Source organism: Entelurus aequoreus, linkage group LG12 (genome assembly GCF_033978785.1).
Source record: "Entelurus aequoreus isolate RoL-2023_Sb linkage group LG12, RoL_Eaeq_v1.1, whole genome shotgun sequence".
NCBI classification, from domain to species: Eukaryota; Metazoa; Chordata; class Actinopteri; order Syngnathiformes; family Syngnathidae; genus Entelurus; species Entelurus aequoreus.
The window spans coordinates 30667035-30679837 of record NC_084742.1 but is presented as its reverse complement, the minus strand read 5'-3'; the positions used below and the strand labels follow the sequence as shown (position 1 = coordinate 30679837).

General features: G+C 42.3%; 1 protein-coding gene across 1 annotated transcript in view; it reads right to left on the bottom strand.

Moving 5' to 3' along the window:
• Positions 1-137: 137 nt before the first annotated feature.
• Positions 138-12803, bottom strand: part of ldhba (lactate dehydrogenase Ba) — a 30790-nt gene continuing 18124 nt past the window's right edge. The window contains exons 7-8 of the mRNA XM_062065636.1: positions 5488-5611; positions 138-775 (exon numbers count right to left, since the gene is read on the bottom strand). Coding sequence (XP_061921620.1) covers positions 608-775; positions 5488-5611 — 292 coding nt within the window. The 3' untranslated portion in view covers positions 138-607. The remainder of the gene's footprint in view (positions 776-5487; positions 5612-12803) is intronic.

Below are 12803 nucleotides of genomic sequence, written 5' to 3'. Positions count from 1 at the left end.
ACAAAAAATATTGATATAGTAGTCCATCCGTCCATTTTCTACCGCTTGTAAGATACACACTTTAAAGTCATGATTCAAAAATCATGAATGAATTGTATGCGGTAGCAATGTATATGAATTATAAACTTTGTCATTCCAGAGAAGAGTGCTTTGTCAGGTGTTTGAATTCATTTATTAACTGCTTCCATCACAGACTCAGACAATTACAACTTGTGCACTTTCAAGTTCTTCTGTACTAACCTACATGTGCTCTGGAAATGCTGCTTCATAAGACACAAAGGCAACATGAGGAAAACTGTTTGGGTTCCTTCTGGATAGATCAGCTTCTCTATTTGTTTCACAATAAATGCAGGAACTTTATTAAAGACACACATTAAATCAATTGTTTTGGTTGTGCTTGAATCTGGGGTAAACAGCAAAAACACTACAATATTTTTTCAATTTACTAGTCGTTTGGGAGAAAATGTGCTTAATACTTGAATCTTGTCATGGTTAAAACAACGCTGGTGTTGTGCTTTTACATAATTATCGCAGTTGTACACAGAGGAATGACGTAAAATGATCAGATTGTGCAAATTGGGTCCGGATCACGGTGGTCTACCGAAGTTCACACGTCCTTGAGGTCCCTCTGGATGCCCCACAGAGTGTCTGCGCTCCTTTTCAGCTGTGACACCTCGGCCTCAGTGAGGGTCACGTTAATGACGCTGCTCACGCCGCTGCTGTTCAGAATGCAGGGCAGGGACAGGAAGACCTCCTCCCCGATGCCATGCATGCCCTTTGGTAAACAGACATGCACACTTAGAGCCTCATCTACTCAGGTCCAAATAAGAAGTGTTATACAGCGTGTGCAAACTCTAAAACGGCGTGTACTATTAATGGGCGTGTCGCGTGTGATCTACTAAGACTTTGTGTACAATCGATAACATGTGCAAATGTGGTGCAGACCGCCAAATTTAAATGAGCTTTATGCGTGTATACAGGCTGTCACCATGGAAACACTAATTTCATTCCACATTCATGGCATCGTATGGTCAGACCTGTGACGTTTTGTTATGAACATGCAGCACACAAAGATAACATGTGTATGTCCATCTTCCCTGGGCTATATTGAAGTGTGTTCTAAACCAATGGTGGCCACATTGCAGTTATGGCTGCCTTCAAAAGGGCTGCTTGTAACAGTGAATATGTATAATTATAAAGGTATCATTGCCTTACGATATTACTTCACGATTGCTTATGCATTTGATTATTACATTGTACAAATGGATGGATAACTTGCTTTGAAACCATGAGTGAGATAATTCACATGCAAGCAGATATTTAGGTATTCATTTTTATACTTACAAAAAAATTGCAATGCAGGATATATTCAATATTTGTTGCATGATCAGACACTGTAATATTGAAGTTTAAAGGACAAGCAAATTCCAAGCGGTACATACATTGGTAATATTGGAAAGATCGATTACATTTAGTTTGAAAGATTAAAGGGAACCTGCACTTTTTGGGGGGAATTTTGCCTATCGTTCACAATTATTATGAAAGACATGACAACAAATGTACTTTTTTACATTCTAAGTCATAAATAAACGCTAATAAAAGTTTGCTTACAGCGGAGCAAATGGGAGGTCCTCTATTCCGCCCATAAAACCCAATAAAGCGCCAACAATTCTTCATTTACATTTTGTGACTTGAATATTAACCAAGTATTAGTGATATTGTTATTATAAGCGCTAACACAGACAAACTATTTATAGCGGGGTTGTGATCACAAGCTTGCGTGCCTATGTTGACATGATCGACTGATCAGCTGCTTCCTCGCTTCCTTGCTCATCAAACTTTATTCTTGGGGACGGTGTGGCGCAGTTGGGAGAGTGGCCGTGCCAGCAACCTGAGGGTTCCTGGTTCGATCCCCAGCTTCTACCAACCTAGTCACGTCCATTGTGTCCTTGAGCAAGACACTTCACCCTTGCTCCTGATGGGTTGTGGTTAGGGCCTTGCATGGCAGCTCCCGCCATCAGTGTGTGAATGTGTGTGTGAATGGGTGAATGTGGAAATAGTGTCAAAGTGCTTTGAGTACCTTGAAGGTAGAAAAGCGCTATACAAGTATAACCCATTTACCATAACCCATTCTAGATTATTAATCACGCCTCTCACCTGAATAGTAGAAGGATGAAGATGTATTCCAACAAGTTGGTACACTTCGACAGCCAATTATGGCCAGGCAAATGGCAAGAACGACACAAAAAGACCCTTGATCCCACCCCCTTTTCTTTGCGAGGATTATTAATCATTCTTCATCTAAATGGGAATATATGAACATCCTAGCAGTCGGCTTCCTAATGGCAGCAGACCTTTTACAGTAAGTGTTGTTTTATTACGTTTGTTGGCTCTCATAAATTCTGCAGTAGGCACTAATAAGTGAACGTCGTGACACGTTTTATTAATTAACCACGTATGCTTAAAATGATCAAAATACGTACTTATTACATGTTATTATGAATGTGCCCGTTACTACATTACATATATAATTACGTCATGTACATACAACTTTAATGGAGGTTGTTCTGAAGGTTTGTATATTTGTGTAATTGTCCCTTTAGTTCTGCAGATTGAAGATAATTTCTGTTAAGGGATTAATTATTATTTATTTCTATTTCATATGTGTCGTTTGGGAAGCTAAAATGTGCTTCTGTAAGTTGTTTTAACCGTTGCTGTGGTTGCGGTTGCTATGGTTACGGGCAGTAAACATGAATTGATTAACGTGGACCCCGACTTAAACAAGTTGAAAAACTTATTCGGGTGTTACCATTTAGTGGTAAATTGTACGGAATATGTACTGTACTGTGCAATCTACTAATAAAAGTTTCAATCAATCAATCAGTTCCGTTTCCGCTGGCAGGTAAAAGAGTGAAAGTGTTTAGAGAACTCCGACATTAACGAGCAACGTAGCGTCGTTAATACTGCACGGGAGATAGTTCACCGCGGCTGCAGCTTGGAGAAGTAACTACTCTGGAGAGCGAGTGTGGGAACATTAGAGAGAGTTTAGCTGTTTGCTATCGTGGTTACATCAATGCGAGGGACGTGGACAGCGCGAGGTAGGAATGTCACGGACTAGTCGGCAGAGAGGTGACCCAGGAAGAGGCTGGTTCTCCTCTCGCTCCATACTGGGCTCGGGAGGCGAGCTAAAGGAAGCACGGCCGAGTTTCTCTTCTCTACAACGGGAGGTGTCCCCCCTCTCCAACGCCCCCTTTGTATCCAGCAGTTTCAACTCACCCCACGCCACCCCTACGTGCACCACCGAATTAGCAGAACCGCAACGGACAATCTTCTGGCCCAGCCAAGGGGCCCAGGTTGGACATGGACTGTGTGTGTGTGTGTTGTGTGATTGGTTTAGTGCGGGAGGTCCTAATGGGGAGGCAGTGTGTGAGTGGGGATGAGTGTAATTTATGTGTGTTTATTATTGTCTGGTTATTGTATGTTTATGTGGTATATAATAAATTGTTCAACTATATAAGTCGTCTCCTCTCACTCTCCCTTAGACTAGATTTCTGTGGTATATAGTGAATAATTCGAGCATCCCCCTAAGGCAGGAATGTCAAACTCGTTTTCATTGAGGGCCACATCGCAGGTATGGTTGCCCTCAGAGGGCCGCTTAACAATGAGTAATATATGAATATACATGTATACATTAACAATACATTTTTTTTACATAAGCTGCAAAAAAAAACAAAAAAACATTTTACTTTAAAAACTGTGAGCTCAGTGACCAGAATTTTACAGTAAAAGCAGTGGGTTTTTTACAGCATAAAATGTTTTTTTTTATAAATGGAATGAAAAAACAATACCATTGTTTTAGTGTTAAAATTCAAGCAACAGAGCTGACAGTTTTATTTTTTTACCATAAAATCTTGTTTTATGTTGTTGTTTTTTTGTTTTTTAAGGTTTTAATGTCTTACTGTATATGGAAAAAAACAGTACCAATGTTGATTTTACGGTAAAAAAAACCTCAGTCGGCGGAATTTAACCGTAAAATCTATTGTCAATTTTACAGCCTACAATTTGATTGATAATTTGTTTTGAAATCATAAGTCAAGCAGATATTTAAGTACAGTATTTATCTTTATTTTAACAAAAAATATGTTTGGAATACATGATAATATAATATTTGATTTTGATAATATTGAACTTTAAAAGATATGCTATTGCATGCAGTACATGATTTTTAATGTCAAAAGGGAAAGAACAAATATATTTAGTAAGAAAAGATTAAGCATTTTATTAACGCATATTATTTCCAGGCTTTCGCGGGCCACATAAAATAATGTGGCGGGCCAGATTTGGCCCCCGGGCCTTGAGTTTGACACCCGTGCCCTAAGTTAACATACAGTCCTTTACAGGCTTCCGTACAGAGGTGTTTCAATGTTTTTTAAAGGTTTTATAGACAAAATAGAGCTGCTCCATTAGGCTTCATTGTAAGCAAGCTTTTGATCGCATTTAGTTAGAATGCATTAAAAAAAATACATCTGTCGTCATGACTTTCAAATTTTGTCCATTGTGAACAATGGACCAAATAAATTTTAAAAAAGAAAAACTGTTTCCCTTTCCTTTTGTTGACGCACATTTCTTCCAGGCTTACAGGCCACATTCCAGGCCGCATAGAATGCGGCCCAAAAAAATATTGTTGCGGGCCAGTAAAATGATGTGGCGGGCCATGTAAAATGATGAGGCGGCCCACATAAAATGATGTGCCAGGCCTTTAGTTTGACACCTGTGATTTAGACAACAGAATCTATTTTTAGCACATCAAAGGTGCGCTCTGGGAGGCACTAAGGTGTTGTGATGATTCGTCTGGATCATTCTAGATGGAAGTAAATACAAGAAAAGGCTGGTAGCATATATAGACAGTATATATAGACATGTAATAAGGGGCAGGGGCTCATGCGGGGGAGGGTTGATGTCACCCAAAAGGGTGTGGGGTTTAGACCATGTGACCACAGTCACCATTTTTAGCTGGAAATCACCTAAGTAATATCCGGTAGACATTTTTGTAGTCCCAAACACATCCGCCATTTCTGAAGTCTGCGTTTTTCCACTTATCCATTCTGAATTTGTTTCATCCATCTATTCATTTTCTAGATAATCTTACTTATCTCATCATATGAAATATAACTTACTTCACTAATTAATATTTATTTTTATTGTTATTACTTATGGAGTATATTGTGAATAAATTGAGAACAGGAAGTGAACAAAAGTTTTAGCAACTGTTATGTAAAGGAAAAGGGGTAGGATTAAATAAGCTGTGCTTCTTCCTACTCCTTTTCAAACATGTTGAATAGAGAAACTGGAAATTGTGATCCATCTTGTTGTATGCATGCATGTTCAAAATAAACACAAACTCAACTCAATTCCATATCCAAATAATGTTGTTTCATCCATACCCAAGGATTTGCCTGGATTTCAAATCTATTGAGTGTATCTGACCTTGACCATGGTGGAAACCGGGTGGACGCGGCTCATGTTCCTGACGATGCTCTCCGTCAGGTCGGCCACGCTCAAGCCGATGGCCCAGTTGGTGTAACCCTTCAGCTTTATCACCTCGTAGGCACTTAAAAAAACACAGAAAATACAGAATGTATATGTGGATACCTCGCTAAGTATACACTAATCCATTGATTTAACATTTATTCGCTATGATGGTGCTGTTAACAAAACTACAACACATGTCGACAAAAACTGACCGATTTTTCATAGAAATTACCCCCTTGGGGGTTAAATTTGACAAAAACGGGACAGGCTTGAACAAGTTGCTGTTACGGCGGGGGTGGCGCAGTTTACTGCGGGGGTTCGTTCCCCTGGGATGCAGACGGACCACTACGGACAAGGCATGCAGGTAGGAACATGATTTAATCTTCAAAAACACGTACCAAAAACAGAAAACAAGCGGAAGGGAAAATGTGCCGATCGCACGTGACGCTAAGGTACAAACTAGCACAGGAAGCATAAATTAGGAGCCAAGACATATCAACGTAACCTGTTGCATACAGCAAACAATGAAGCCAGGACGAGTGTGGCGAGAGAGGTGAATAAATAGCTCTCTGATTAGTGTTCGACAACAGGTGAGCGTGCCTACCACTATCCAGAGGCAGGTGAACCCAATTAATCCCCATGGAAACTAAAACAAACCCAGAGGTGCACAAACAGGAACTAAGGGAGTCCAAAACTAACAGAAAATAACAAAACATGATCCGGGCCACCGATCATGACAGTTCCTCCCCCTTAGGGACAGATTCCAGATGTCCACCAAAAAAAGGCAAGGTCAAGAGTCATGGGAGGGCGGAGGGAGGACTTGGCGCTGGGTCGCCAGACCAAGTGTCCCCGCAATCAGCGAGGGAGAGTCAGATGGCAGCGACGCGTTGAACGCCGCTGCAATTGGTGAGGCGGGCGACCACGGAACGGCCACATCAGTGGCCGACGAGTAGGTGGGCGTGAGTCACGCCAGAACCTCAACAGCCTTTGAGTCTTACGCCCAATTCGTGGGCGTCGCTGCTGTCTGCGCCCGGGGCGTCCATTTATTGACCCTTGAGAGGGCCGCATGCATAGCCGGCCAGCCGGAGGTCGCGGAGGCGACGACGCTGGCGATGAGGAGGGTGGCGGCGCCATGGAAAGGCCCGCTGGCGATGAGGAGGGTGGCGGCGCCGTGGAAAGGCCCGCCGGAGACGACGAAGGAAGCAGCCGTGGAGCAGGTACAGGAACTGGAGCTTGCTTCGGCGCAGGTACAGGACTGGAGCTTGCTTTGGCGCAGGTACAGGACTGGAGCTTGCTTTGGCGCAGGTACAGGAACTGGAGCTTGCCTCGGCGCAGGTACAGGAACTGGAGCTCGCCTCGGCGCAGGTACAGGAACTGGAGCTCGCCTCGGCGCAGGTACAGGAACTGGAGCTCGCCTCGGCGCAGGTACAGGAACTGGAGCTCGCCTCGGCGCAGGTACAGGAACTGGAGCTCGCCTCGGCGCAGGTACAGGAACTGGAGCTCGCTTCGGCGCAGGTACAGGAACTGGAGCTCGCCTCGGCGCAGGTACAGGAACTGGAGCTCGCCTCGGCACAGGAACTTGTGCTCGCCTCGGTGCAGGAACTGGTGCTCGCCTCGGTGCAGGAACTGGTGCTCGCCGAGGAGCAGGAACAGGAACTGATGCTTGCAGAGGAGCAGGAACAGGAACTGGTGCTTGCAGAGGAGTAGGAACAGGAACTGGTGCTTGCCGAGGAGCAGGAACTGGTGTTAGCCGAGGAGCAGCGACTGGTTCCAGTGCTAGCCTTGGAGCAGTAGGTTCAAGTGCTAGCCTTGAAGCAGCAGGTTCAGGTGGCGGAGAGGATGGCGTCTTCAGGCCCACCTGGGCTGAGGTTAGCCGTGACCTTGGCAGAGGTGGCCTAGCTGGGGGTTGCTGCTTGGCATGCTGAAGGACTGGTGGTGGTGGACGGGCCGGAGGTTGCTGCCTGGCTGGGCGCAGCTGTGCCACCCCACTAGCACAGCTCCCGGCACTAGCCCCCCCCTCAAGAAGCGGATACCAAAGCGCTCCTTGCGGACTGTAACAGTCTTTAGGAGTGGGTGGGGGGAGGTCAGGAGGGAGGTAGACTCCTCCCCTTTAAATTGTCCAGAATGTCTCTTTCTATCCCCCACCTGAGAATGTGTGGGAGGACAAAAAGGAAAGGTCTGTGACATGGGCGGGGCTTCAGTCTTAGGGGGCGGTCGACAGAGGGAAACAAAAGGCAGAATAAGAAAATCCAGGTCCGTGACGTCATCGGAAGTGGGTGGAGTAAAGTTATTGTTGCCGGAGTCTATCTGGCTCATAGCACAGTCGGTAAAGTGTTTGGCAAAATGCGTGACAGGATTGCCAAACATCTGAGGGGAAAAGTGAGCTGCCTGAGGCGTGCTGTGTATCGGAGGAGGAGTCTGAGGGAGCGGCGCGTCCTGGCAGCGAAGCAAAGCCCTTTTAAACGGCTTCCGTCTTCGCTGACGCGTCCGGTACTGCGGTGGGGCGGCAATGTCCTCGGGCCATACGGAGTTGATAGACCCCACATTAGGTCCTGCCGCTCAATGGAGCAATAGCGGAGAGTCTCCGCCTCCATCGCCCTCAACACCATCCACGTACCTTCCTCGTCCACCTCCTCGATGTCCGTTGCGGGGGAACTGTGTGCTGGCTTCATTCTGTTACGGCCGGGGTGTCGCAGTTTACTGCGGGGTTCGTTCCCCCGGGATGCAGACGGACCACTCCGGACAAGGCGTGCAGGTAGGAACATGATTTAATCTTCAAAAACACGTACCAAAAACAGAAAACAAGCAGAAGGGAAAACGTGCCGATCACAGGTGAAGCTAAGGTACAAACTAGCACAGGAAGCATAAATTAGGAGCCAAGACATATCAACGTAACCTGTTGCATACAGCAAACAATGAAGCCAGGACGAGTGTGGCGAGAGAGGTGAATAAATAGCTCTCTGATTAGTGGTCGACAACAGGTGAGCGTGCCGACCACTAACCAGAGGCAGGTGAACCCAATTAATCCCCATGGCAACTAAAACAAACCCAGAGGTGCACAAACAGGAACTAAAGGAGTCCAAAACTAACAGAAAATAACAAAACATGATCCGGGCCACGGATCATGACAGTTGCATTGCAGGGTAGATACTTTGTAACCAATAAATGTACACTGATACCTTAGAAAGCGTTCTGGGACGCAGGTTGTGTGCTGTTTTGTTGTAATTAAAAAATATATTTTTAACATTGTAACAAATGCAATCGAGTATGGGGGTCCCTTGGCATTTATGTTGCTATGGTAACTGCCACAAAAGAAGCTAATATCAATGCATGCATGCTATTCAACGTAACTGAAAGAATGTTAGCTAAAAGTTGAATCAAAATCTATAGCTCTTGCGGCATACCGCAAGGATCAATACTGGGACCAAAATGTTTCAATTTCTTTACCAGGGCCAGGATCCAGGGGTGCCAAACTTGTTTTTATTGAGGGCCACATCGCAATTATGACTGCCCTCAGAAGGTTAAATTAATTGATGTGGCGGACCACATTAAATGACGTGATGGACCACAATAAATAACATGGCGGGCCACATTAAATGACCCGATGTACCAAGTTAAATGACATGGCAGATGAGGCCACATCAATGAGGTGAAAAAACGCCTAAATGACGTGATGGACCACACTGAATGATGTGACAAACTACATTAAATGGCTTGTCAGGCAATATTAATGAGGTGACGGACCACTTTAAATGGTGTGGTAGACCTCATTGAATTACATGACGGGACACATAAATTACATGGCGGACCACATAAATGATGTGACGGACCACTTAAAAGGACGTGATAGGCCACATTAAATGACTTGTCAGGCCACATTAAATGACGTGACAGACCCGGTTAAATGATATGGCGGGCCACATTAATTGATGTGACAGACCACGTTAAATGATATGGCAAGTCATTTTAAATGACATGGCAGGCCATTTTAAATTTTGTGACAGACCAGATTAAATGACGTGATGGACCACATTGAAACACATGACGAACCACATTAATAGAAATGGTGAGCCACTTTAAATGACGGGACGGACCACATTAAATTATGTGGCATACCACATTAGATGGCATAGCAGGCCATATTAAATGATGTGACACACCACGTTAAATGACATGGTGGGCCACATTAAATGAGGTGACGGACCACCTTAACCAACATGGCGGAACACATTAAAAGATATGGCAGGCCACCTTAATGAGGTGACGGATCACATTAAATGACGTAACAGGCCACATTCAATGAAGTGACAGACCACGTAACAGACCACATTAAATGAAGTGACGGACCACATTAAATTTTGTAACAGATCACATTAAATGAAATGACGGACGACCTTAAATGATGTGGCACCAGGGTTTCAGAGGTTAAAGGAAATGCATGTGAATGCGGAGCACAGTGTGCTGGTAATTGTATAAGTGAGTATTGGATGCTTTGAATACGCATTGCTGCAGACAGATTACATTAAACCCACCACAGCTGCAAGTAGCAAATCCCACGGGGCTATTTGAACTCAAACTGTCATCACCGATTGGCCTCAGATTGCAAAAACACTCTCAGCCTTCCCACTGACAGACAGCAGCACTAAACATAATCCATTCATGTATTGATTGTCTATAAATAACATGGTATTATTTACTGCCTGCCTTATTGTGTCCAACATGGCATTAGTTGACAGTACATCAGTTAAACAGTACAAACATTCAGTGATTTATTGTTGAATGCATGAACAGGGACCGACCAACAGCAATACGACCAAATATGCAAGCGACACGGAGGCGGAAGAATGCAAGCCGGCTGATGATTTTCAAACTCACGACCACAAAACCGGACAAGGTAAAATTGATGGTAAAATTTTAAAAGCCTTCACTTACAGGTGTCCAAAAGTGTGATACAAGATACAGCTTTTTACAATTTACAAGGAATAAAAACTACTAAAAACAACAGCAAATATGGAAAAAAATAAATAAATTTAAGTTACCTTTAAGAGTAATTTTACCTAAATATTGCATATTTGAATCAGTGCTGACCGTATTTTCGGTGTTTAAGTTGTATACTACTAATATTTTGTCATGTGCAATACAAATCTGAATGCAGGCTACAGCTTCTTGGCATATTTATGCTGGATGAGCTCTTTTAGAAAATAATTTTTCATTATTTTGTCGAGTGTTAAAAATGTTAGAGCCCTGCGGATGTCGTACAACAATATTTCATCCTTATACTTATATTTCAACAAAAATAAAATCACAGTACTTTTGATTTTTTACACAAAAGGTATATTTTTCTCAATATTATTATTGTATATTATATATATTGTAATATTGTTAGTTAGCACTTCTTCTTTGCCGAGATAATCCATTCACCTCACAGGTGTGGCATATCAGGATGCGTATTGGACAGCTTGATTACTGGACAGGTGTGCCTTATTTAGATTGGCCACAATAAGAAGACCGCCCCGAAATGTGCATAAGTGTTGCGTTAATATTTTTGTTGAGTGTAATAACTATACATATATAGTTATTACATATATATATATGTAATAACATATATATATATATATATATATATATATATATATATATATATATATATATATATATATATATATATATATATATATATATATATATATATATATATATATATATATATATATATATATATATATATATATATATATATATATGTATATATCACTTTATTATAGGACAGTGTTGGATACATATAATAAAATATGATACATTTATATATATATTTATTTATAAAACCTATACATAAATATGAGTACACAATACTATGATAATATAATAGATGTATAATTAATTATTGTTATTTATTAAGACTATGTGAAAGTTCAACTCCTACCTTGTTTCCTTCCCTGACAACCTCCTTGAGGTTTTTTAATCATCATTTGGATTTTATTTATGTTAATTGAACGTTTTTTTTATAATATCTACAAAGTTCAATGAGCAGGTTGTGTTCTGTGTGACAGGTTAGTTGAATTTTTGTACTGGTTGACTATGGAAGGTTGTTTGGATTGGGTCACAGAGGTAAATGCTGTACTTTAATGATTTGAAAGTTCAACTAATGACAGAGTTACTTTCGTTGGCCATCAGATGGTGGTAGAATGGGAGCAACCGGACCAATGACACATAATATGGGTGCACCTCTCCTGGTCAAATTGATTATTGTACTAAAACTCGTGCCATATCGCGGGCCAAATTTGTCAAGACTTGGTCTATGGAGTGATTTGTTCTCCCGTGGTGCAAATGATGTGGACCGGACGTGGCTTGGAGGTGAGTACATAATTTAATATAAGGACAATAAAAAGGAATAAACAAAAGAAGCTCACAGCGGAGGTACAAACTTGACTATGAAACAAAAGACATGCACGTGGGCACAAAAACTATGAACAATAAACAAAAACTTACCCCCCCCCCCTCTAGGGGGGGTAACCCCCCCCCCTAGAGGGGGGGGGTTACCCACATATGCGGTCCTCTCCAAGGTTTCTCATAGTCATTCACCGATGTCCCACTGGGGTGAGTTTTTCCTTGCCCGTATGTGGGCTCTGTACCGAGGATGTCGTTGTGGCTTGTAAAGCCCTTTGAGACACTTGTGATTTAGGGCTATATAAATAAACATTGATTGATTGATTGATTGACTTGGCATAGAACATGGCATGAAGACGCGTGATCATAAAGAGGGCAGAGCATAAATGTGCGGAGAAGGTGATGTCGCCAGGAAGACCAACAGAAAAAGACAGGCTTTAAATAAAAGTGACATGATTGGTGAAAACAGGTGCGTGACTCAAAACGTGAAACAGGTGCGTGACGTGACAGGTGAAAACTAATGAGTTGGCAAGGTAACAAACAAGGAAGTGCACAACCAGGAACTAAAAAGAGTCCAAAAAATAAACAGCACATGGCCAAACCAAAACATGATAAACAGACATGACAAAATTGAAGACGACTGCGGGCCGTAATTTGGAAATCCCTGGGCTAATCTATGTTTTTTTCTTTGCTGATGGCTAAATTATAGAATGGATTAAGCAAAGAAATCAAACAACATACTAATGTGATCCTCTTTAATAAACTGTTCAAACTCAAAGTGTTTACAAAGTACAAGGAAGAAGAATCCTGATAAACATCTTCAACCTTATTTAAAAAGGAGAAAATCTTATTCATTAAGAACGAATAAAAACATCAATGACTTT